This window comes from Dipodomys spectabilis, unplaced genomic scaffold, assembly GCF_019054845.1.
Source record: "Dipodomys spectabilis isolate Male_0828 unplaced genomic scaffold, ASM1905484v1 ptg000140l, whole genome shotgun sequence".
NCBI lineage: Eukaryota > Metazoa > Chordata > Mammalia > Rodentia > Heteromyidae > Dipodomys > Dipodomys spectabilis.
The window spans coordinates 27,548,735-27,569,733 of NW_024870817.1; the positions used below are offsets into that span (position 1 = coordinate 27,548,735).

Below are 20,999 nucleotides of genomic sequence, written 5' to 3' on the forward strand. Positions count from 1 at the left end.
CCTCCTTCCTCCTCCCTCCCTCTTCTTCCTTCTTCCTTCTCCTTCCCTCCCTTCCTCCCCCCCACCTCCTCCTCCTCTTCTTCTCCTGCTCCTGCTCTTTCCCCTTCCCCTTCTCCTCCCTCCTCTTCCTCTTCCTCCTCCTCCTCCTCCTCCTCCTCCTTCTACTTCTTCTGTCCGTATGGGGCTTGAACTCTGGGCCTGGGCATTGTCCCTGAGCTCTTCAGCTCAAGGTAAGCACTCTATCACTTGAGCCACAGTGCCACTTCCAGCTTTTTCTGTTTATGTGGTACTGAGGAATTGAACCCAGAGCTTCATGCATGTGAAGCAAGCACTCTACTGCTAAGTCATATTCCCAGCCAACTTTATTTTTGCTGGTACTGGTGCTTTGATGCTGTCCCTGAGCCTCTTTGTGCTTAGGGCTAATACTCTACCACTTGATCCATAGTGTCACTTCTGGCCTTTTCTGAGTAGTTTATTGGAGATAAGGGTCTCGTGGACTTTTCTGCCTGGGCTAGCTTTGAACCATGATCCTCAGATCTCAGCCTCCTAAGTAGCCAGGCTTTGCTACAACTTTTTTTTTTTTTTTTTAGGTCCAGTCGTGGGGCCTGGACTCTGGGCCTGGGCGCTGTCCCTCAGCTCTTCAGCTCAAGGCTAGCGCTCTACCACTTGAGCCACAGCACCACTTCTGGCTTTTTTTCTTTTTGCTTATGTGGTGCTGGGGAATCGAACCCAGGGCCTCAGGCATGGAAGGCAAGCGCTCTACCACTGAGCCACCTTCCCAGCCCTTGCTACAACTTTTGAATGTTTATTTTTATTATTTATTTTATTTTTTGCCAGTCCTGGGGCTGCAACTCAGGGCCTAGACACTGTCTCTGAGCTGCTTTTGCTCAAGGCTAGCACTCTGTACCACTTGAGCCACAGCAGCGCTTCTCGCTTTTTCTGTTTGTGAGATGAACCCAGGGCTTCATGCATGCTAAGCAAGCACTCTACCACTAAGCCACATTCCCAGCCCTTTTTAATGTTTATTATATAAATTGTTTTGGAGTAGTAATCAGCATAAAGCATTTTTTCTATGTTTATAAAAATGGGTCTGTATGTGTTTGTTTATATAGAAACAATGGAAAAACAAATACGGTATAAATGAAAGCCAGAAGATAGCAGATCGTTCAAAAATGACAATGAGAGACTTCATATATTATCTTCCAGATAAAAATCCCATGGCGTAAGTAAAATACTTGTTTTTAAAGTTTCTTGTTTTCCAAAAGCATATTGGTAAGATTTATGGTGTTATACTGTCTTTTTAGGTAAACTCTTTTAAACAAAAACTATTTTTCTTTTCTTTTTGTGCTGGTAATTGAACTCAGGGCTTCACTTGTGTTAAGTACACTCTTTACTGCTGACACTACTGCTGAGTTCCATTTCCATCAAGTAACTGCTTGTTTGAATGGTTAATGGTGCCCCTTATCACTAAGATTAGAATTGTTTGTTTTGTTATATTAGTTACCAGTATTGTAGTAAAAGCAACTAGACACCTTTTTCTAATTAAGTTGCAAGTTCTGTTTCTTACTATAATCTGGCTGAAGGTATGATGTAGCTTTTTTTTTTTTTTTTTTTGCTGGTTGTAAGGGCCTGAACTCTGGGCCTGGGTGCTGTCCCTCAATTCTTCAGCTCAAGGCTAGCATTCTTCCACTTGAGCCACAGAGCTGCTTCCAGCTTTTTCTGCTTACGTGTTGCTAGGGAGTCGAACCCAGGGCCTCATGCATGCAAGGCAAGCACTCTACCACTGAGCCACCTTCCCAGCCCCTGATCTAGTTTAAAAAAAAAAATTTACTTGATTGTTATTAAAAAGGCAACATACAGAGGGATTATACTTACATGAGTCAGGTATGAGTCCATTTCCTTTTGTGTAGTTTCTTCTTTTCCCTCATTCTTTTCTATTCCTTCCCTCCTATTTCCACTCATGATTTGTATAGATTTACTTTTCGTCAGTGTCCATTGAGCTCCACTTCTGTCCTTTTTCCCTTGAGTTCTCTTCTCTCCCTCTCACCCTTTTGCAGCTGTCCACGTGAATACTCCATGCATGAGGTAAAGCAGACAGAATCATCAAAAACTAAAAACTAAAATAATAAAGGAATTAAAAAAGGTCTCTTGGCGTTCATTTCAGTATGTATATTTATATAAATATGAAGAGGCAAAGATGGTCTATTTTTTTTTTTTTTGGTCATGGGGCCTAAACTCTTGGCCTGGGCACTGTTCCTTAGCTCTTCAGCTCAATGCTAGTGCTCTGCCACTTGAGCCACAGCAGCACTTCTGGCTTTTTCTGCTTATGTGGTGCTGAGGAATTGAACCCAGGGCCTCATGCATGCAAGGCAAGCAGTCTACCACTGAGCCAACTTTCCTGCCCCAGAGATAGTCTACTTTTTATGTCATACTTTAATTAAATATAGTGCAGAAGGGATAAACTTAACCTATGTTACATGCATGTAGGACATCTATCAATGAACATAAGGTTAGATACCAGGGATTCGTTACTTTTTTTGTGTAGTTAATACATGCTTTAAATATAAATTGAATACAGTGTAATTTGAAGGATTAAATCCTTCAAGAACAAAACTTCTTGTTTTGTGTGTGTATATATGAGTCCTGAGGCTTGAACTCAGTGCCTGGGAGCTGTCCTTGAGCTTTTTTTCCCTCAAGGTAAGTGCTCTACCACTTGAACTAGAGCTCTACTTGTGTGTGTGTGTGTGTGTGTCTGTGTGTGTCTGTGTGTGTCTGTGTGTCTGTGTGTCTGTGTGTGCGCGCACACTGGTCCTGGTGCTTGAACTCAGGGCCTAGGCATGAGCTTTTTCCTCAAGGCTAGTACTCTACCACTTGAGAGCCATACTTCCACTTTTGGCTATTTGATGGTTAATTGGAGTCTCATAGACTTTCCTGCCAGTGTTGGTTTTTGCTGGTTTTTAACCATGATCCCAGTTCTTAGCTTCCTGAGTAGCAAGGATTACAGATTATTTTATTTTATTTCTTTTGGGTCCAGTCATGGGGCCTGAACTCTGGGCCTGGGCACTGTACCTCAGCTCTTCAGCTCAAGGCTAGCACTATATCACTTGAGCCATAGCGCCACTTCCGACTTTTTTTTTTCTTTTTCTGCTTATGTGGTGCTGAGGAATCGAACCCAGGGCCTCATGCATGCAAGGCAAGTGCTCTACTACTGAGCCACCTTCCCAGTCCCAGGATTACAGAATTGAGTCACTAGTGCCCAGCTATTTTTTGTGCTGGGGATAAAATCCTAGGCTGGGCATGGTAAACACAAACCGAGCTAATTTCTCAGGTTATAACTGCAAAATTGAAGTGTTATGATATACCATATTAAAAAAATACAGAGAAGTTAATAACATGTAAATTGATAATTCAAATTTTTGTCTTTTTTTTTTGCCGGTCTTGGGGCTTAAATTCAGGGCCTGGCCTCTTTGTGTTCACAGCTAGTGCTCTACCACTTGAGCTAGAGTACCACTTCTGGCCTTTTCTGTTTATGTGGTACTGAGGAATCGAACCCTGGGCTTCTTGCATGCTAGGCAAGCACCTTACCAAGCACATTACTAGCCCTAAAGTTTTTTTTTTTTTTTTTTTAAATTTTATTTTATTTTATTTGAGAACATACTGTACAGAGGGGTTACAATTACATGGGCAGGATAATGCATACATTTCTTACCAAGCATTGCAGCCTCCTCCTTTGTTTACCCTTCACCTCCCTTCCCAGCCTCCCCCCTCCCTCCCAACCAATCATACCCCCCTCCCCCCCCCCCACCGACATTGTAAAGCTGGTTTTGACATGACATTTTGTACTTCTCATTGTTGCAACAGGTCCACCTGAATCCTTAAACGACTTGTTTGTCCCCATCTCCTCCACATGTTATACTGACATCAAATATAGTGAAAGCGGGGGTTACACTGTGGGGGAGGGACATACAAAGCAACAAAGAAATAATCTTATAAATGCGTTAGAAACACATGCATGAAAGAAACAAAAACATTAAAATACATATTTGAGGTTTTGTTTTCCTAACATCACATTATCTGACTTTTTCCGCTTGACTCATACCTATACTAGATATTGCAAATAAGGGAAACCATGGGACCTATGTTTCTTTGTAGCCCTAAAGTTTTTGTCATTTGTGTTTAATAGTTCTTCACTGGAACAAGAAAAGAAAAATGAAAAATCAGTGACTCCAGTTCAAACAAGAGAGTAAGCATCTCACCTTATATTCTGTCATGTGTATTCTTCTATTTGTTTTTCTTTTTTCAGTACTGGGGATCAAAGTTAGAGCCTCACACACACTGAACTACCTCCAATTTCTTCTCATTCTGAAAAATAAAATCAGTGGTACTTCCTATTATGGTTTGCTTCTGATAGGTGTTTTTCTTTCCTTTTTTCTTTTCTTTCTTTTTTTTTTTTTTTTTTTTTGCCAGTACTGAGGCTTGAACTCAGGGCCTGGGTTACTATCCCTGAGTCTCTTTGTGTTCAAGGCTTAGTGCTCTACCACTTGAGTCACAGGGCAACTTATGGCTTTTCTGAGTAGTTTAATGGAGATAAGAGTCTTACGGACAGTTTTCTGCCCAGTGGACTTCAAATTGCGATTCTCAGATCTCAGCCTCTTTTTTTTTTTTTTTTTTTTGTCGGTCTGGCCTGGGTGCTGTCCCTCAGCTCTTCAGCTCAGGGTGAGTGCTTTACCATGTGAGTGTGAGACACAGTGCCATTTCTGGTGTTTTTTTTTTTTTTTTGGTCAGTCATGGGCCTTGAACTCTGGGCCTACGAGATGTCCCTCAGCTCTTCAGCTCTTACCACTTGAGCCATAGCACCCCTTCAGTTTTCTGAGTGGTTTATTAGAGATAAGAGTGTCATGGACTTTCTGGCCTGGGCTGATTTTGAACCATGATCCTCAGATCTCAGTCTCCTGAGTAGCTAGGATTATAGCTACTGGTGTCTGGCTTTTTTTTTGTTGTTGTTGGTCGTGGGGCTTAAACTCTGGGTCTGGGTGCTGTCCCTCACCTCTTTAGCTCAAGCTCTACTACTTGAGCCATAGCTCCACTTCCAGTATTCTGCTGGTGTATTGGAGATAGGTGTCTCATGGACTTTTCCTGCCCAAGTTGGCTTTGAACTGTGATCCTCAGATCTCAGCATCCAGAGTAGCTGGAATTAAAGGCCTGAGCCACCAGCACCTGGCTTTTTTGTTAGAAAGGGTTTTACTCTGTAGCCTAGCTGGCTTTGAACTCAGAGTTCTTCTGCCCCAGGAATTATTTATATAGTTGCATATATTAATTTATCTTTGCTTTCAGTAGGCAAGAAAATAAGGGTACTCTTGATGCTGATGAAAATGAAGAAATGGAAGAAGAGATAGATGATGGGCCATTGCTGGTCCCTCGTGTAAAAGTGGCTGAAGATGGCTCTATTATTTTGGATGAAGAAAGGTAAGTTAGTGTGAGAGAAATGAATAGAATGGGACAGGGGCTAGAGAAGGAGGAGAAAGAGAAGTTGAAAAGATGATGGTTTCATGATCATAGATCTGCTTTTGTCTGAGGAAAGATCCTATTTCTGGCTCTCTACTATTTTTTATTTCTTTTTATTTTATTTATTTATTTTTTTGTTGGTCATGGGGCCTGAACTCTGGGCCTGGGCGCTGTCCCTCAGTTCTTCAGCTCAAGGCTAGCGCTCTACCACTTGAGCCACAGCGCCACTTCTGGCTTTTTTTCTTTTTGCTTATGTGGTGCTGAGGAATCGAACCCAGGGCCTCATGCATGCAAGGCAAGCGCTCTACCACTGAGCCACCTTCCCAGCCCGGCCCTCTACTATTAAGTACATATATATTTTATTTATTTATTTATTTATATTTATTTATTTATTTTTTTGGGTCTGGTCGTGGGGCCTGAACTCTGGGCATGGGCACTGTCCCTCAGCTCTTCAGCTCAAGGCTAGAGCTCTACCACTTGAGCCACAGCGCCACTTCCGGCTTTTTTCTTTTTTCTTATGTGGTGCTGAGGAATCGAACCCAGGGCCTCAGGCTTGCAAGGCAAGCACTCTACCGCTGAGCCACCTTCCCAGCCCCATTTTTATTTTTTTGTTCGGTCGTGGGGCTTGAACTCTGGGCCTGGGCATTGTCTCTGTGCTCTTCAGCTTAAGTTGGGCACTCTACAACTTGAGCCACAGCACCACTTTAATGGAAAAGAGTCTCATGGGCTTTCTTGCCTGGGCTGGCTTTGAACCTGGATTCTCAGATCTCAGCCTCCTAAGTAGCTAGGTTTACAGGAGTGAGCTACCAGTGCCTGGCTTATTAAGTAAATTTATAAAAGAGATAAATTAATAGGAAAATCAAGAAAATGAAAAATCTGCCGGGCGCTACTGGCTCACGCCTGTAATCCTAGCTACTCAGGAGGCTGAGATCTGAGGATCGCGGTTCAAAGCCAGCCTGGGCAGGAAAGACCGTGAGACTCCTATCTCCAATAAACCACCAGAAAACAGGAAGTGGCGCTGTAGCTCAAATGGTAGAGCGCTCGCCTTGAGCTGAAGAGCTGAGGGACAGCGCCCAGGCCCGGAGTTCAAGCCCCACGACCGACAAAAAAAAAAAAAAAAGAAAATGAAAAATCTTTGCCAGATTGTTTTTTGGGATGGTATTCAGTATTGTACTGAGGGCCTCAAGTTTGCTAGTCAGGTTCTCTTAATATTTTGAGCCACACTTCTAGCCCTTTGACAGTTTAATAATAAAAAATACAACATTTAAATTTGATAAGGATATATAAATAGAATCCTACTGTTGTTTTTGTTTTTCTTGCTATTGGTGCTTCAACCCCAGACCGATTGCTGTCTTCCTTACTGCTAGTGATTTGCCTTTTGAGCCCACATCTCCATTTCTACCTTTTTCCCTGGTTAATTGAAGATAACAGTCTTGGATTTGGCTGGCTGGCTTTGAATTTCAGTTCTCAAATCTCAGGCTCCTGTTGGTTATGGTGGCATATGTGGTTAATGTAGAGGAGAATGAGCAAGATTATTAGGAGTTGAAATCTCAATCTCCTGACTAGCTTGGATTATAGATAATTAGCCACTACCCTTTAATCTTTTGTTTTTGTAATGGTGATTTCACTGGTTATTAAATACATAAAAGCATATTTAAAGTGCATTGGCTGTAGGATTCTAAGCTATAAATATGAAATACTTATAATTCTCAAAATTCCTGTTGTGTGTAGCATAGTGTGTATTTATATTTTTTTACATGTTCATGTATAGACAGCATTTGAGTGCCGCACTTTTTTGTTTTTTGTTTTGGTGCTGGTCCTAGGGCTTGAAACTCAGGACCTGTGTGCTGTCCTGAGCTTTTTTGCTTAGGGCTATTGCTCTACCACTTAAGTCACAGCTCCATTTCTAGATTTTTGGTGATTAATTGGAGAAAAGAGTCTCATTGACTTTCTTGTCCTGGCTGGTTTTGGACTGTGTTCCTCATATCTCAGTCTTCTGTGTAGATCAGTTGCAGGTATGAGACACTGGCACCTGGCATAAAACACGTATTTTAAGTAGTGCAAGAATATTTTGTAAATTTTATATTGTTAACCGTTTTAAGAACAGGTTTACATTTCTTTCTTTTTTAATCTAATTGTTTTTTAAATGTGGTACCGAGGAATTGAACCCAGGGCCTCATGCATGCTAAGCAAGCACTCTACCTCTAAGCCATGTTTCCAACCAGGTTTACATTTATTTCTGCATTTTGGGCATAACATTTATGTGGAAATTAACAGATATTTTGAATATATATATTTAAATGTACTTTACTTATTTTCCAAAGGTATATTAGTGTACTTTTTATGTGACTTGTACTTTTTATGTGACTTCTATTGTAAATTTAATATCTAAGTACCTAAATCTAATTTACTGTTTATTTATTTTTAATGTGAATTTATTTGAAAATTTGCTTTTTTCAGTTTAACTGTTGAAGTTTTAAGGACAAAAGGCCCCTGTGTTGTTGAGGAAAATGACCCTATATTTGAGCGAGGCTCTACAACTACCTATTCCAGCTTTAGAAAAAACTGTTACTCTAAACCATGGTCAAATAAAGGTAATTACTTATTAAAATTATTTGAGATGAATTGATGTTTGATATTTCTGATTAGATCTCCCTTAAGTAATACGTATATTAATATGTTGTTTTCTCTTTAGCTAATATTATTGTCACTTTCCATCTATCCCTGTGCAGCTATATATCTCTGTATCTTAGAAATTGTTTTTAGGCTGTATGTGGTGGCTCATGCCTGTAATCCTAGCTATTCAGGAGGTTGAGATCTGACCAGCCTGGGCAGGAGAGGCCATGAGACTCTTTTTTTTCCCCACTGGTCATGGGGCTTGAACTCTGGGCCTGGGCACTGTCCCTCAGCTCTATCACTTGAATCACATTGCCACTTCTGGCTTTTTCTGCTTATGTGGTGCTGAGGAATTGAACCCAGGGCCTCATGCTTGCATCTCTATCACTGAGCCACCTTCCTAGCCTGGGGCATCAGACTCTTATCTCCAGTAAACCACTCAGAAAACTGGAAGTGGTGCTGTGGCTCTAGTGACAGAGCACTAGCCTTGTGCTGAAGAGCTGAGGGACAGTGCCCAGGCCCAGAATTTAAGCCCTACCACTGACAAAAAAAAAAAAAGGAGAAAAAAGGGCTGGGAATGTGGCCTAGAAGTAGAGTGCTTGGTTAGCATGCATGACACCTTGGATTCAATTCTTTGTACCACATGAGTAGAAAAAGCTGGAAGTAGCACTGTGGCTACTCAGAGACAGTGCCCAGGCACTGAGTTCAAGCCCCAGGACCGGCAAAAAAAAAAAAAATTGAATGGAAAATTAACATTTCTAAAGTCATAATGTTCTATGTCAGATAGTATTGTGTAATAAAATCTGTCTTGGTAAATTATGTTATTTAGCCTAGTGTTGGTGACACTCGCCTGTAATCCCAGCAGCTAAAATAGAAACACAAGGCCAGCCTAGTCTACATAGACCCTTCCTACTACCTACTACTGTAGGTAGTACCTAGTACATGTCTATAAATCTAATCCAGTGTGCAATAGGTGGAGGTAAAAAGAAAGAAAAGGAAAAGCAAATGATGGAAACTGGAGGATTGCAAGTTCGAGGGCTATTCTAGGCAACATAATTGACTGTCTCAAAAAATCTATCCCATATGGGTGTGGTGTGTGTGTGTGTGTGTGTGTGCGCGTGCGCGCGCGTGCGCGTGCGTGTGCGTGTGTCTCTCTCTCTCTGTCTGTCTGTCTGTCTGTCTGTCTCTCTCTCTGTCTCTCACTTGGTAGAGTACATGCCTAGCAAGTGAATATCCTGAGTTCAAACCGCAGTATTGACAAACCAAAACAATGGTGGGGCTTGTTAGTGTTTTCTGTTATAAAAGCAGTAGAAGCCAAATGCTGGTTACTTATACCTTATAGCCTAGCTGCTCAGAAGGCTGATTTATGAGAGTTGAGATTGGAGCTGTGCACCATTGGTTATTCTTTCTTTTTTTTTCTTTTTTTTTGGTCGGCTGTGGGGCTTGAACTCTAGGCCTGGGCGCTGTCCCTCAGCTCTTCAGCTCAAGGCGAGCGCTCTACCACTTGAATTACAGCACCACTTCCGATTTTCTGGTGGTTTATTGGAGATAGGAGTCTCACGGTCTCTCCTGCCCGGGCTGGCTTTGAACCGAGATCCTCAGATCTCAGCCTCCTGAGTAGCTAGGATTACAGGCGTGAGCCACCAGCGCCCGGCTAAAGAATCAGTGATTTAGAACTTTTTGCTTATGTGGTGCTGGGGAATTGAACCCAGGGCCTCAAGCATGCAAGGCAAGGGCTCTACCACTGAGCCACCTTCCCAGCCCCTGGTTTACTTCTATAATCCTAGCTATTGTGGAGGTTGAGATCTGAGAATCCACATTTGAAGCCTGCCCATCAAGGATGTCCATTAGACTCTTACCTTTAATTAACCACCCAAAAGCCAGAACTAGAGCTATGCCTCAAGTGGTAGACTTTTGAGCTCAGAGATAGTGCCCAGGCACTGAGTTCAACCAAGCACTGCCACCAAAAAATAAAATAGTAAGATTGGAAGCCAGCCAGGCAGAGACTCTTATCTTCCAATAAACTAGTAACAAACTGGAATTGGAGGCCTATGTCAAATGGTAGAGCACCAGCTGTGAGCTAAAAAGCCAACTGAGAGCTCAAGGCCCAGAATTTAAGCCCCAGTGCTGTCGCATGCACACAGAAGTATTAGAGCTTTGTGAGAAAATTCAAATATGGTAGAGGATGTAGAATAAAAAGATTGTATAATTCTATTTTCTGTCACATTCACCAAGTTTTATCAAGTTTCTCATGTATTTTTCCCGTTAGACATTCCTTACTATCTTCTTTTTTTTTTTTTTTATTGGTAATGGGGCTTGAACTCTGGGCCTGAATGCTGTCTTTCAATCTCTTCAGCTCAAAGCTAGTGTTCTACCACTTGAGCCACAGTGCCACTTTTGGTTTTTCTGGTGGTTTATTGGAGATAAAAGTTTCATAGCCTTTCCTGCTCAGGCTGGCTTTGAACTGTGATGCTCAGATCTCAGCCTCCTGAGTAGCTAGAATTACAGGTGTGAGCCACTGGTGCTCCACTACTATATTCTTTTCTTCCCCCTTCTCTCTCTCTCTCTCCCTCCCTCTCTCTCCCTCCCTCTCCACTCCCCTTCTGGGGCTTGACCTCTGGGCCTGGGCTGGGTCCCTGAGCTTTTCTGCTCAAGATTAGTATTCTGGGTCCCTGAGCTTTTCTGCTCAAGATTAGTATTCTACCCCTTGAGCCACAGCTCTACTTCTGGCTTTTTTTGTAGTTTAGTGGAGATAAGAGTCTCAGGCTTTCCTGCCCAGGCTGACTGACTTCAAACTGTGATCCTCAGATCTCAGTGCTCTGAGTAGCTAGGATTACAGGTGTGAGCCACTGACCCTCTGTTCTTCGTGCGCTCTCTCTCTCTCTCTCTCTCTCTCTCTCTCTTTGGGTTGGTCATGGGGCTTAAACTCAGGGCCTATGTTCTGTTCTTGAAGCTCTTTAACTCAAGGCTAACACTGCTACCACAGTGCTCCAAGATAAGAATCTCCAAGTCTTTCTTACTTGGGCTAGCTTTAAACTGTGATCCTCAGATCTCAGCCTCCTGAGGAGCTAGGAATATAAGGGGGAGCCACTAGCACCCAGGTTTCTTTTTGTCTTTTTGACTGGATCTCTCTGTGTAGTTTAGATGGCTTTGAACTCAAAATCCTCCTCTGCCTCCCAAGTGCTAGGATTTCAGGCATGCACTACCAGTCCCATCCTTAGCTACTTTATTCATACGCTATTTAGCTCATCTTAGTTGGACACATAACTCAATGCTGGCCATGGATGGCAGTTTTTAAAGGCATTTAAAGTGAGGTCAGATAAAAAAAATTAGCTGCTTTGTATGAACACAAAAATTACTAATGCCAAGCCGGGCGCTGGTGGCTCACGCCTGTAATCCTAGCTACTTAGGAGGCTGAGATCTGAGGATCGCGGTTCAAAGCCAGCCCGGGCAGGAGAGACCGTGAGACTCCTATCTCCAATAAACCACCAGAAAACCGGAAGTGGCGCTGTAGCTCAAGTGGTAGAGCGCTCGCCTTGAGCTGAAGAGCTGAGGGACAGCGCCCAGGCCCAGAGTTCAAGCCCCACGACCGACAAAAAAAAAAAAAAAAAAAAAAAATAAAAATTACTAATGCCCTTTTTTTGGATTGTTTAAGATGCTTTTATAGTTGAGCGCTGGTGGCTCACTCCTGTAATCCTAGTCTTTCTAGGCAGGAAAGCCCATTAGATTCTTACCTTCAGTTAACCACCAGAAAACTGGAAATGGCTCTGTAGAATGCTTGCCTTAAGCAAAAAGACTCAGAGACAGCACCCAGGCCCTGAGTTCAAGCCCCATGGCTGACCAAAAAAGGAAAAAAAAATGCTTTTATGCATACCATTAGCTTCTATCCCATGAAATTAAGTACTGTGAATTTTTAAACTCATAATGTTTCTCTTAATTTTGTTTTTAAAAAGATTACTTTTTGGTTATTTTAAATCTTTTATTTTTACAGAAACAGATATGTTTTTTTTAGCCATCAGCATGGTAGGAACGGACTTTTCTATGATTGGACAACTTTTTCCTCACAGAGCAAGAATAGAAATTAAGGTAAAGTAAACTTAACATGCTTGTTTGGAAACAATCTGCAAAGTTTTAAATGTGTGTGTATGTCTGTGTGTGTGTATGCACACATATATGTGTATATTGTACTATATATATAATATTAAAATATATTTTGCATATAAAAGGTGAAAAAAAAAACAAATACGTGTCTGGTTTAAATGACAGTTTTTTGTTTTGTTTTTGCCTGTCCTGGGACTTGAACTTGAGACTGGGCACTGTCCCTGAGCATCTTTGTGCTCAAGGCTAGTGCTTTAACCACTTGAACTATAGTTCCACTTCCTGCTTTTGTTTTGAGTAGTTTATTGGAGATAAGAGTCTCAGGGGGACTCTTCTGACTGGGCTGGTTTTGAACCACAATCCTCAGATCTCAGTAATTAGGAGTAGCTAGGATTAGAGGCATGAGCTACTGGTGCCCAGTGACAGTTTTTCCCTTCACTATTTCTCCTTTATTACTTGAAAAGCAAGTAAGGTTTCTCAGTTCAAATACAGATACATCTCCATCACTCTTATTTCTCAAATATGTTTGAGAGTGTACTGATAAAGGCTCTGAATTTAAGTGTTGATATAAAGAGAAGACACATATGCCAGAATAGTTTGAATATTTTTTTTTTTTTTCCCTTGGTCACAGGGCTGGAATTCAGGGTTTTGGTGCTATACTTGAGTTCTTCCACTCAAGGCTAGCAGTCTACCACTTCTGTTTTTATTTTCTGTTTGTTTGTTTTTGTTTTTGTCTGGTTGTAGGGCCTGAACTCTGGGCCTGGGCGCTGTCCCTCAGCTCTTCAGCTCAAGGCTAGCGCTCTACCACTTGAGCCACAGCACCACTTTTTTCTTTTTGCTTATGTGGTGCTGAGGAATCGAACCCAGGGCCTCAGGCATGCAAGGCAAGCGCTCTACCACTGAGCCACTCTCCCAGCCATAGCAGTCTACCACTTCTAGCCACAGTGCCACTTCTGGTTTTCTGGTGGTTAATTGGAGATAAGAATCTCATGGCCTTTCCTGCCTGGGCTGGCTTTGAACCATAATTCTTAGATCTCAGCCTCCTTGGTAGTTAGGATTACAGGTATGAATTACCAGTGCCCTGCAGTAGAGTCTTTTTTTTTTTTTTTTGTTGGTTGTGAGGCCTGAACTCTGGGCCTGGGCACTGTCCCTCAGCTCTTCAGCTCAAGGTTAGCGCTCTACCACTTGAGAGCCACAGCATCACTTCCAGTGTTTTTAGCTTATATGGTGCTGAGAAACAGAACCAGGGTCTCACACATGTGAGGCAAGCACTCTACCACTGAGACACTTTTCCAGCTCCCCACTCAAGCATTTTTTTTAAGCAAAAATATGGGATAAACATACATTAGTGTTAATTTTTTTCGTTTTGTTTTGTTGGGGCTTGAACTCTGGGCCTGGGCCTGGTCCCTGATCTCTTTAGCTCAAGGGGAGCGAGCTCTACCACTTGAGCTACAGCACAACTTCTGGTTTTCTGGAGGTTAATTGGAGATAAGAGTCTCATAGACTTTTCCTGTCCAGGCTGAGATCCTTAAATTTCAGCCTCCTAAGTAGCTAGGATTATAGACGTGAGCCACTGGCAAGCATGCAAGGCAAGCACTGTACCACTGAGCCACCTTCCCAGCCCCTCTAGCAATCTTTTCACTGGCAAAGATTGCCTGCTTTTCTCCCAGGAGAACTTGGAGACTTGCCCAACCAGCTCTTCCTGGCAGATTCACCTTTGTTGCTAAATCACAGATTGTCTGCATTTTGGGGGGCTTTCCCAGTCCAAAAGATGGGGAAAGGTGGTTTCTAGAAACTTGTAAGGGTCTAAGCTGCTCTATGTTGGGGGGATGGAGTCCCCAGGACTCGGCCTAGTGTTACATTATTTTTACAGTATTTTAGCAAAATGAATGAGATTTTTACTGTGTGTTTGTATCTTCATGGATACTAAAGTTAAAACCCTGTGGCTTTAACTCAGGGCCTGGTTATTGTTTCTGAGCTTTTGTGGTCAAGGTTAGTGTTCTGTCACTTTAGCCACAGCTCCACTTCCAACTTTTTGGTAGTTAAGTGGTGATGATAGCCTCATGGACTTTTCTGCTTTAGCTGCCTTTGAATCTCAATCCTCAGATCTCAGCCTCCTAAGTTGCCATAATTTAGGTATAAACCTCCAGATATTCTTCAATAATTTGAGGAAAATTGTTACATTTCTTGACTTTTTTTTTTGTTGACAGAATAAATTTAAACGTGAAGAGAAAACAAATGGATGGAGAATAGACAAAGCATTCCGTAAGTAATAATGTCTTCCTTTATCATTTGGAGAGGCTAAAAATGTCCAATATTTTTCTTTCACTTTAGTGTGTTCTAGATTTGTCTTTATATTGGTTAAGAAGCATAAGACTGGAAATTTTCTATTTAACATCCTGGTTTTAGTAATGCTACAAATCCATTGACAAAGGATTAGTTAAAATATCTAGAAGCAGATTAAGAGTCCATGCCAAGAGATTACCAAGGGTCTGATAGTACCAGTGCTAGGTGTTTATTGTGAGGGACTAAGTTTAAAAGATTGTTTCTGGAAAATAGAACACTATGGATGAATCCTTCCTGCTGTCAACTTATCACTAAGTCATCAGCACTGACCACCTGCTGTGTATAGGTGTTTATATCAAGTGGCAATCAGGACAGTTGAGAATCCTTGTGTGTATAGGTGTGTGGGTGTTTGTGTGAGTGTATATGCCTGGGGCTTGAACTCTGTTTTGAACATTGTTTCTGAGCTTTTTTTTTTTTTTTTTGGTCAGTTGTGGGGTCTGAACTCTCGGCCTGGGTTCTGTCCCTCAGCTCTTCAGCTCAAGGTGAACACTCTACCACTTGAGCCACCCCGCCACTTTCGGTTTTCTTGTGTTTTTTTTGGAGATAAGAGTCTCACGGACTTTCTGCCCGGACTGGCTTTGAACCTTGATCCTCACATTTTAGCCTCCTGAGTAGCTATCTAGGATTTCAGGAGTGAGCCACTGGGTGCCTGGCTTGATTATTATTATTATTTTTTGATATAGTGGTGCTGCTGAGCATTCAAATATGTTCCTGAGTGGGCTGGGAAGGTGGCTTAGTGGTAGAGCGCTTGCCTTGCATGTTCAAGGCCCTGGGTTTGATTCCTCAGCACCACATAAGCAAAAAGAAAAAAGCTGGAAGTGGCGCTGTGGCTCAAGTGGTAGAGCACTAGCCTTGAGCTGAAGAGCTGAGGGACAGTGCCCAGGCCCAGAGTTCAGGCCCCACGACCGGACCAAAAAAAAAAGAAAAAGAAAAAAAAAAAAATATGTTCCTGAGTCTACTAAACTTACATTTTACAATTATTTCCTACTTTACTGCTATTTGGGGAGGGAGTAAATAGTGAAATGATTAAAAATGCCTATATAGATAGGCATTTTGAAGACTTAATCATCTTCACATTTTGTTATTTGTTGTTGGAGATTAAATCCAGTATTTTGTGCTAGCTATTAAGAATGAGCACTGTTACTGAACAACCTTTATATTACAGGCAGTTCAGAGTGTAGTTTGAAACTGGCGAAGAATATACATGTACCATCACCCCAAATCATATATGGAACATTTTTGTTATTTCAGAATTTTTCTTGGTTTCTGTTCTAATCAAACAAAATCTATCCTTGGGCTGGGAAGGTGGCTCTGTAGAGTGCTTGCCTTTCATGCCTGAGGCCCTGGGTTCGATTCCTCAGCACCACATAAGCAAAAAGAAAAAAGCCGGAAGTGGCGCTGTGGCTCAAGTGGTAGAGCGCTAGCCTTGAGCTGAAGAGCTGAGGGACAGCGCCCAGGCCCACAGTTCAGGCCCCATAACCGGACGCCCCAAAAACCCCCTGAAAAACAAAATCTATCCTACTGGCTCAATGCAACCACTATTTTCATTTGAATTCCCACATATTCACTTAGCATATGCTACAACTGAGGGTCCTGCGCATGCTAGACAAGTGCTCTGCCTCTCAGCTACACTCCACAGTTTTTTCTTTTATTGCTGACTGGTGTTCTATTATCTACTTGTTTATCCATGGTCCTAGTGATAAGTCTGTTTTTTGATGTATGATTCTTTACAAATGACAAAGTACTTTTCCTTCTTTAAAAAAATAACTTGAAGGTTATTTTCCTTTTATTTTTTTTTAAACAGAAGAAAAACGTCCTTTTGACTTCGATTTTTTTGCTCATTTACTTCAGAAAGTTCTTGCTGAAGAAGAGAAAAGAAAACAAAAATCTGTTAAAAATCAGAGTTTGAAGGAAAAGTCCTCCAAACCACGGAAAAACGTAAAAGGTATTCATTCATTCATTTTTTTTGCTGGTATTGGGATTTGAACACAGTGCCATGTGTTTGTTAGGCTGATGCTCCTACCACTTGAACCACATTACCAAAAGTATTGATGTTTTAAAAAATATAATTTTGTTATTATTAAGGTGTTGTACAGATGGCTTGCTAGGCAGGTTTTCTACCACTTAGATCCATATCCATTCCAGACCAATAATATGAAATATTTGTGTGTGTGTGTGCGCATGCGTGTGCACGTGTGTGTGTGTGTGTGTGTGTGTGTGTGTGTGTGTGTGTGTGCGCGTGTGCCCCAGTCCTGGTTGCTTGAACTTAGAGTCTAGTGCTCTTTCTGAGCTGTGTGTGTGTGTGTGTGTGTGTGTGTGTGTGTGTGTGTGTGTGTGTGTGTGTGTGTGTGTGTGTGTGTGTGTGTGTGTGTGTGTGTGTGTGTGCGCATGCGCGTGTGTGCGCGTGCCCCAGTCCTGGTTGCTTGAACTTAGAGTCTAGTGCTCTTTCTGAGCTTTGTTTGCTCAAGGCTGACACTCTACCACTTGACCCACAGCTTCACTTCTTGCCATTTGATAGATATTGGTGATAACATTCTCATGGACTTTCTTGTAACATTCTCATGGACTTTCTTGTCTGAGATGGTTTTGAACCACTTTCCTCAGATCTCAGCCTCCTGAGTAGCTAGAATTATAAATGTAAGCCATCAGAGCTCAGCCCAGTAATTTGTTTTTTTTTTTTTTTTGGGTCCGGTCGTGGGGCCTGAACTCTGGGCCTGGGTGCTGTCCCTCAGCTCTTCAGCTCAAGGCTAGCACTCTACCACTTGAGCCACAGCGCCACTTCCGGCTTTTTTCTTTTTGCTTATGTGGTGCTGAGGAATCGAACCCAGGGCCTCAGGCATGCAAGGCAAGCGCTCTACCACTGAGCCACCTTCCCAGCCCCCAGTAATGTATTTTGAAATCTTTTTCTTTTCTTTTCTTTTCCTCTTTTTTCTTTTCTTTCTTTTCCTTCCTTCCTTCCTTCCTTCCTTCCTTCTTTCTTCCTTTTTGTCAGTCGTGGGGCTTGAACTCAAGGCCTGGGTGCTGTCTCTGGGCTCTTTCACTCAAGGCCTCAAGGCTAGTGTTCTACCACTTGAGCCTTAGCTCCATTTCTGATTTTCTAGTGATTAATTGGAGGTAAGAGTCTCAATGCTTTTTCTCCCTGGGGTGACTTTGAACTGCAATCCTCAGATCTCAGCCTCCTGGGTAGCTAGGATTACAGCTATGAGCCACGGGCACCTGGCTAAAATCTTTTTATTACTATATATAAACCTATTTCATATATACACTATATATACATTTATATAAAACAGTAATATGTCTCTTTATGTGTGTGTACGTTAGTTTATATATGTATATATGTACATATATAAAACTGCCTGTATAGATTTTTTTTTTTTTTTTTGGTTGGTTGTGGGGCTTGAACTCTGGGCTTGGGTGCTGTCCCTGTACTCTTCAGCTCAAGGCGAGCGCTCTACTGTTTGAGTCACAGCGCCACTTTCAGTTTTCTAGTGGTTTATTGGAGATAAGAGTCTCATGGACCTTCCGGCTTGTGCTGGCTTTGAACCATGATCCTCAGATCTCAGCCTCCTGAGTAGCTAAGATTATAGGTGTGAGCCACTGGCGCCTGGCTTAGATTTGTAAAAATTAAAAATCATGTGCTTGAGATGGAACTTGTGACACCTGTTACATTCTAATAATGACATTTATAATTTATTTTATTCTTACTTTAGTTTCTCTTCAATTTTTTTTTTTTTTTTTTTTTGTCGGTCGTGGGGCTTGAACTCTGGGCCTGGGCGCTGTCCCTCAGCTCTTCAGCTCAAGGCGAGCGCTCTACCACTTGAGCTACAGCACCACTTCCCGTTTTCTGGTGGTTTATTGGAGATAGGAGTCTCACGGTCTCTCCTGTCCGGGCTGGCTTTGAACCGCGATCCTCAGATCTCAGCCTCCTGAGTAGCTAGGATTACAGGCATGAGCCACCAGCGCCCGGCCTCTCTTCAATTTTTTTAATACAAATATTATTACAGAGGACACCCTTGAATACATATCTTTTTCTCTTTCAGGATTTTTTCTGGCCAGGTGCCTGTGGCTCACACTGTTATCCTAGTTACTCAGGAAGCTGAAATCTGAGAATTTCAGTTTGGAACCTGCTGAGCAGAAAGGTCCATGAGACTTATCTCCAAAAAAAGCCAGAAGTAGAGTTGTGACTCCAGTAATGAATGCCATCTATAAGTGAAAAAGCTAAGGACAGTGCCCAGGCTCCTGAGTTCAAGCATTAGTACTGGCACAAGAAAAACATACAAAACAAAGCAAACTAAAATATTTTTTATAAGTTGTTCATATATTTATGCGTAATTCTTTTGTTTCCAGTGAAAAAAGTTACTAATGTAGGAGTGAATGATGAGCCAGATGAATCTGTGAGTACTAAAATTTCTGATACAGAAAGATCTCTGAAGGATGCTCAGACAGTTGAAGAAGAATCTCTGATTTCATCAGGACAGGATTCAGAACAAGTTGTATTAGAACAAGACCAAAATCAAAAGAAAAGGAAAAGGAAGAATCAAGATGAGACTAATGAACAGCAAGTAGAAAACCTTTTAGGAAATGTCACAGTTCATACAAGTCCATCTGAAAGTGAAGTAAACAAGAGTAAGTTGATTATACATTCTAAAAGGCTACATTTACTTGAGGAGACAGACATGCACAGTAATAGGGTGTATACCATAGTTATATATTGTAACAATTAGTAACATGTACAAATAACATTATTAAATAATTTTATTTTAGAGTAATGAAAGAATTTATTAAAAGAACAAAAGTTGTTAGATTTTTCTTTGAAGTATACTTCTGACATGTATTATTAGGTTTTTCTTTTTCTTTTTTTTTTTTTTTGGGTCCGGTCATGGGGCCTGAACTCTGGGCCTGGGCGCTGTCCCTCAGCTCTTCAGCTCAAGGCTAGTGCTCTACCACTTGAGCCACAACGCCACTTCCGGCTTTTTTCTTTTTGCTTATGTGGTGCTGAGGAATCGAACCCAGGGCCTCAGGCATGCAAGGCAAGCGCTCTACCACTGAGCCATCTTCCCAGCCCCTTAGGTTTTTCTTTCTTTTAAATTTTTTTATTTTTTGCCAGTACTGGGGCTTGAACTGAGGGCCTGGGCACTGTCCCTGAGCTTCTTTTGCTTAAGGCTAGCACTCTACCACTGAGCCACCTTCCCAGCCCCCCATCTATATGTTTTAATAAATCACTATGTCCTGTTAATTGAAGTAGTGATATGTATACATAACAGTATTTACTATTTTATGACTTTTATTATATAACTCATAATGCAGGATAATTTAATGATTTACAAATCAGAACTTAGAAATCAGACAGATGACTATGTCTGAGTTCTTTCTTTAAGGTAAGTCAAATTGTATCTGACTTACAAATAGTAAGTGACTTTCATTGGGTAAGTTACTTAAAATCTTTTTCTTTTCTTTTTTTTTGGCCAGTCCTGGGGCTTGAACTCGGCCTAGGCACTGTCCCTGAGCATCTTTTTTTTTTAGGGCGGGGGGGGGGGGGTCCGGTTGTGGGACCTGAACTCTGGGCCTGGGCGCTGGCCCTCAGCTCTTCAGCTCAAGGCTGGCACTCTACCACTTGAGCCACAGCGCCACTTCTGGCTTTTTCTTTTTGCTTATGTGGTGCTGAGGAATTGAACCCAGGGCCTTGAGCATGCAAGGCAAGCGCTCTACCACTGAGCCACCTTCCCAGCCCCCTGAGCATCTTTTTTGCTCAAGGCTAGCCACTACCACTTGAGCTACCGTACTATTTCCAGCTTTGTGTATTTATGTGGTACTGAGGAATTGAACCCAGGGCTTCATGCAAGTACTCTACCACTAAGGCACATTCCCAGCCCCTCACTTAAGATCTTTATACTCAGATGATTATTGTATATGAGGAGGTTAATAATAGTAGTACCTTTTAGTAGGATTACTTTGATTATTAAATGGGATAATTGGGACTAGGGGTGTAGCTCAAGTTGTAGGGTGCTTGTCTAGCAAGCACAAGACCCTGAGTTCAGCTCCCAGTGCCACCAAATGGAAAAAAAAAAGGAGTACTGGCCCATTAAATGAGATAATGTGTTGGGCTGGGAAACCAAATCAATTTAACCAGTAATATGAACCAAATCAATTTAACCACTTAAAAATTAAGTAAAAGGAAAGTTGTAGCTCAGTTTGGTAACACTCATATAATTTTAGTACTTGGGGAGCTAAGGTAGGAAGATCTCCAATTGGAGGCCAACCTGGGCGACATAGGTAGACTTTTTCTCAGAAAAACAAAACAAAATAAAAATAAAGAAAAAGAATTTGCTGAAAATTTAGAGGAAACAGGACTGATTTTTGAAATGTACAGGAGGTTTAGAGTTTTGCTGTGCTCTAAATCAGATGTATGGCTTATGAATTAGAACTTGAATGTT

The 20,999-nt window shown here is 41.8% G+C and overlaps 1 protein-coding gene across 1 annotated transcript in view; it reads left to right on the top strand.

Moving 5' to 3' along the window:
* Nucleotides 1-20,999, top strand: part of Bdp1 (B double prime 1, subunit of RNA polymerase III transcription initiation factor IIIB) — a 108,807-nt gene that overhangs the window by 11,459 nt on the left and 76,349 nt on the right. The window contains 8 exon segments of the mRNA XM_042690896.1: nt 1,113-1,222; nt 4,184-4,243; nt 5,338-5,466; nt 7,966-8,099; nt 12,113-12,207; nt 14,430-14,484; nt 16,370-16,510; nt 18,913-19,191. Coding sequence (XP_042546830.1) covers nt 1,113-1,222; nt 4,184-4,243; nt 5,338-5,466; nt 7,966-8,099; nt 12,113-12,207; nt 14,430-14,484; nt 16,370-16,510; nt 18,913-19,191 — 1,003 coding nt within the window.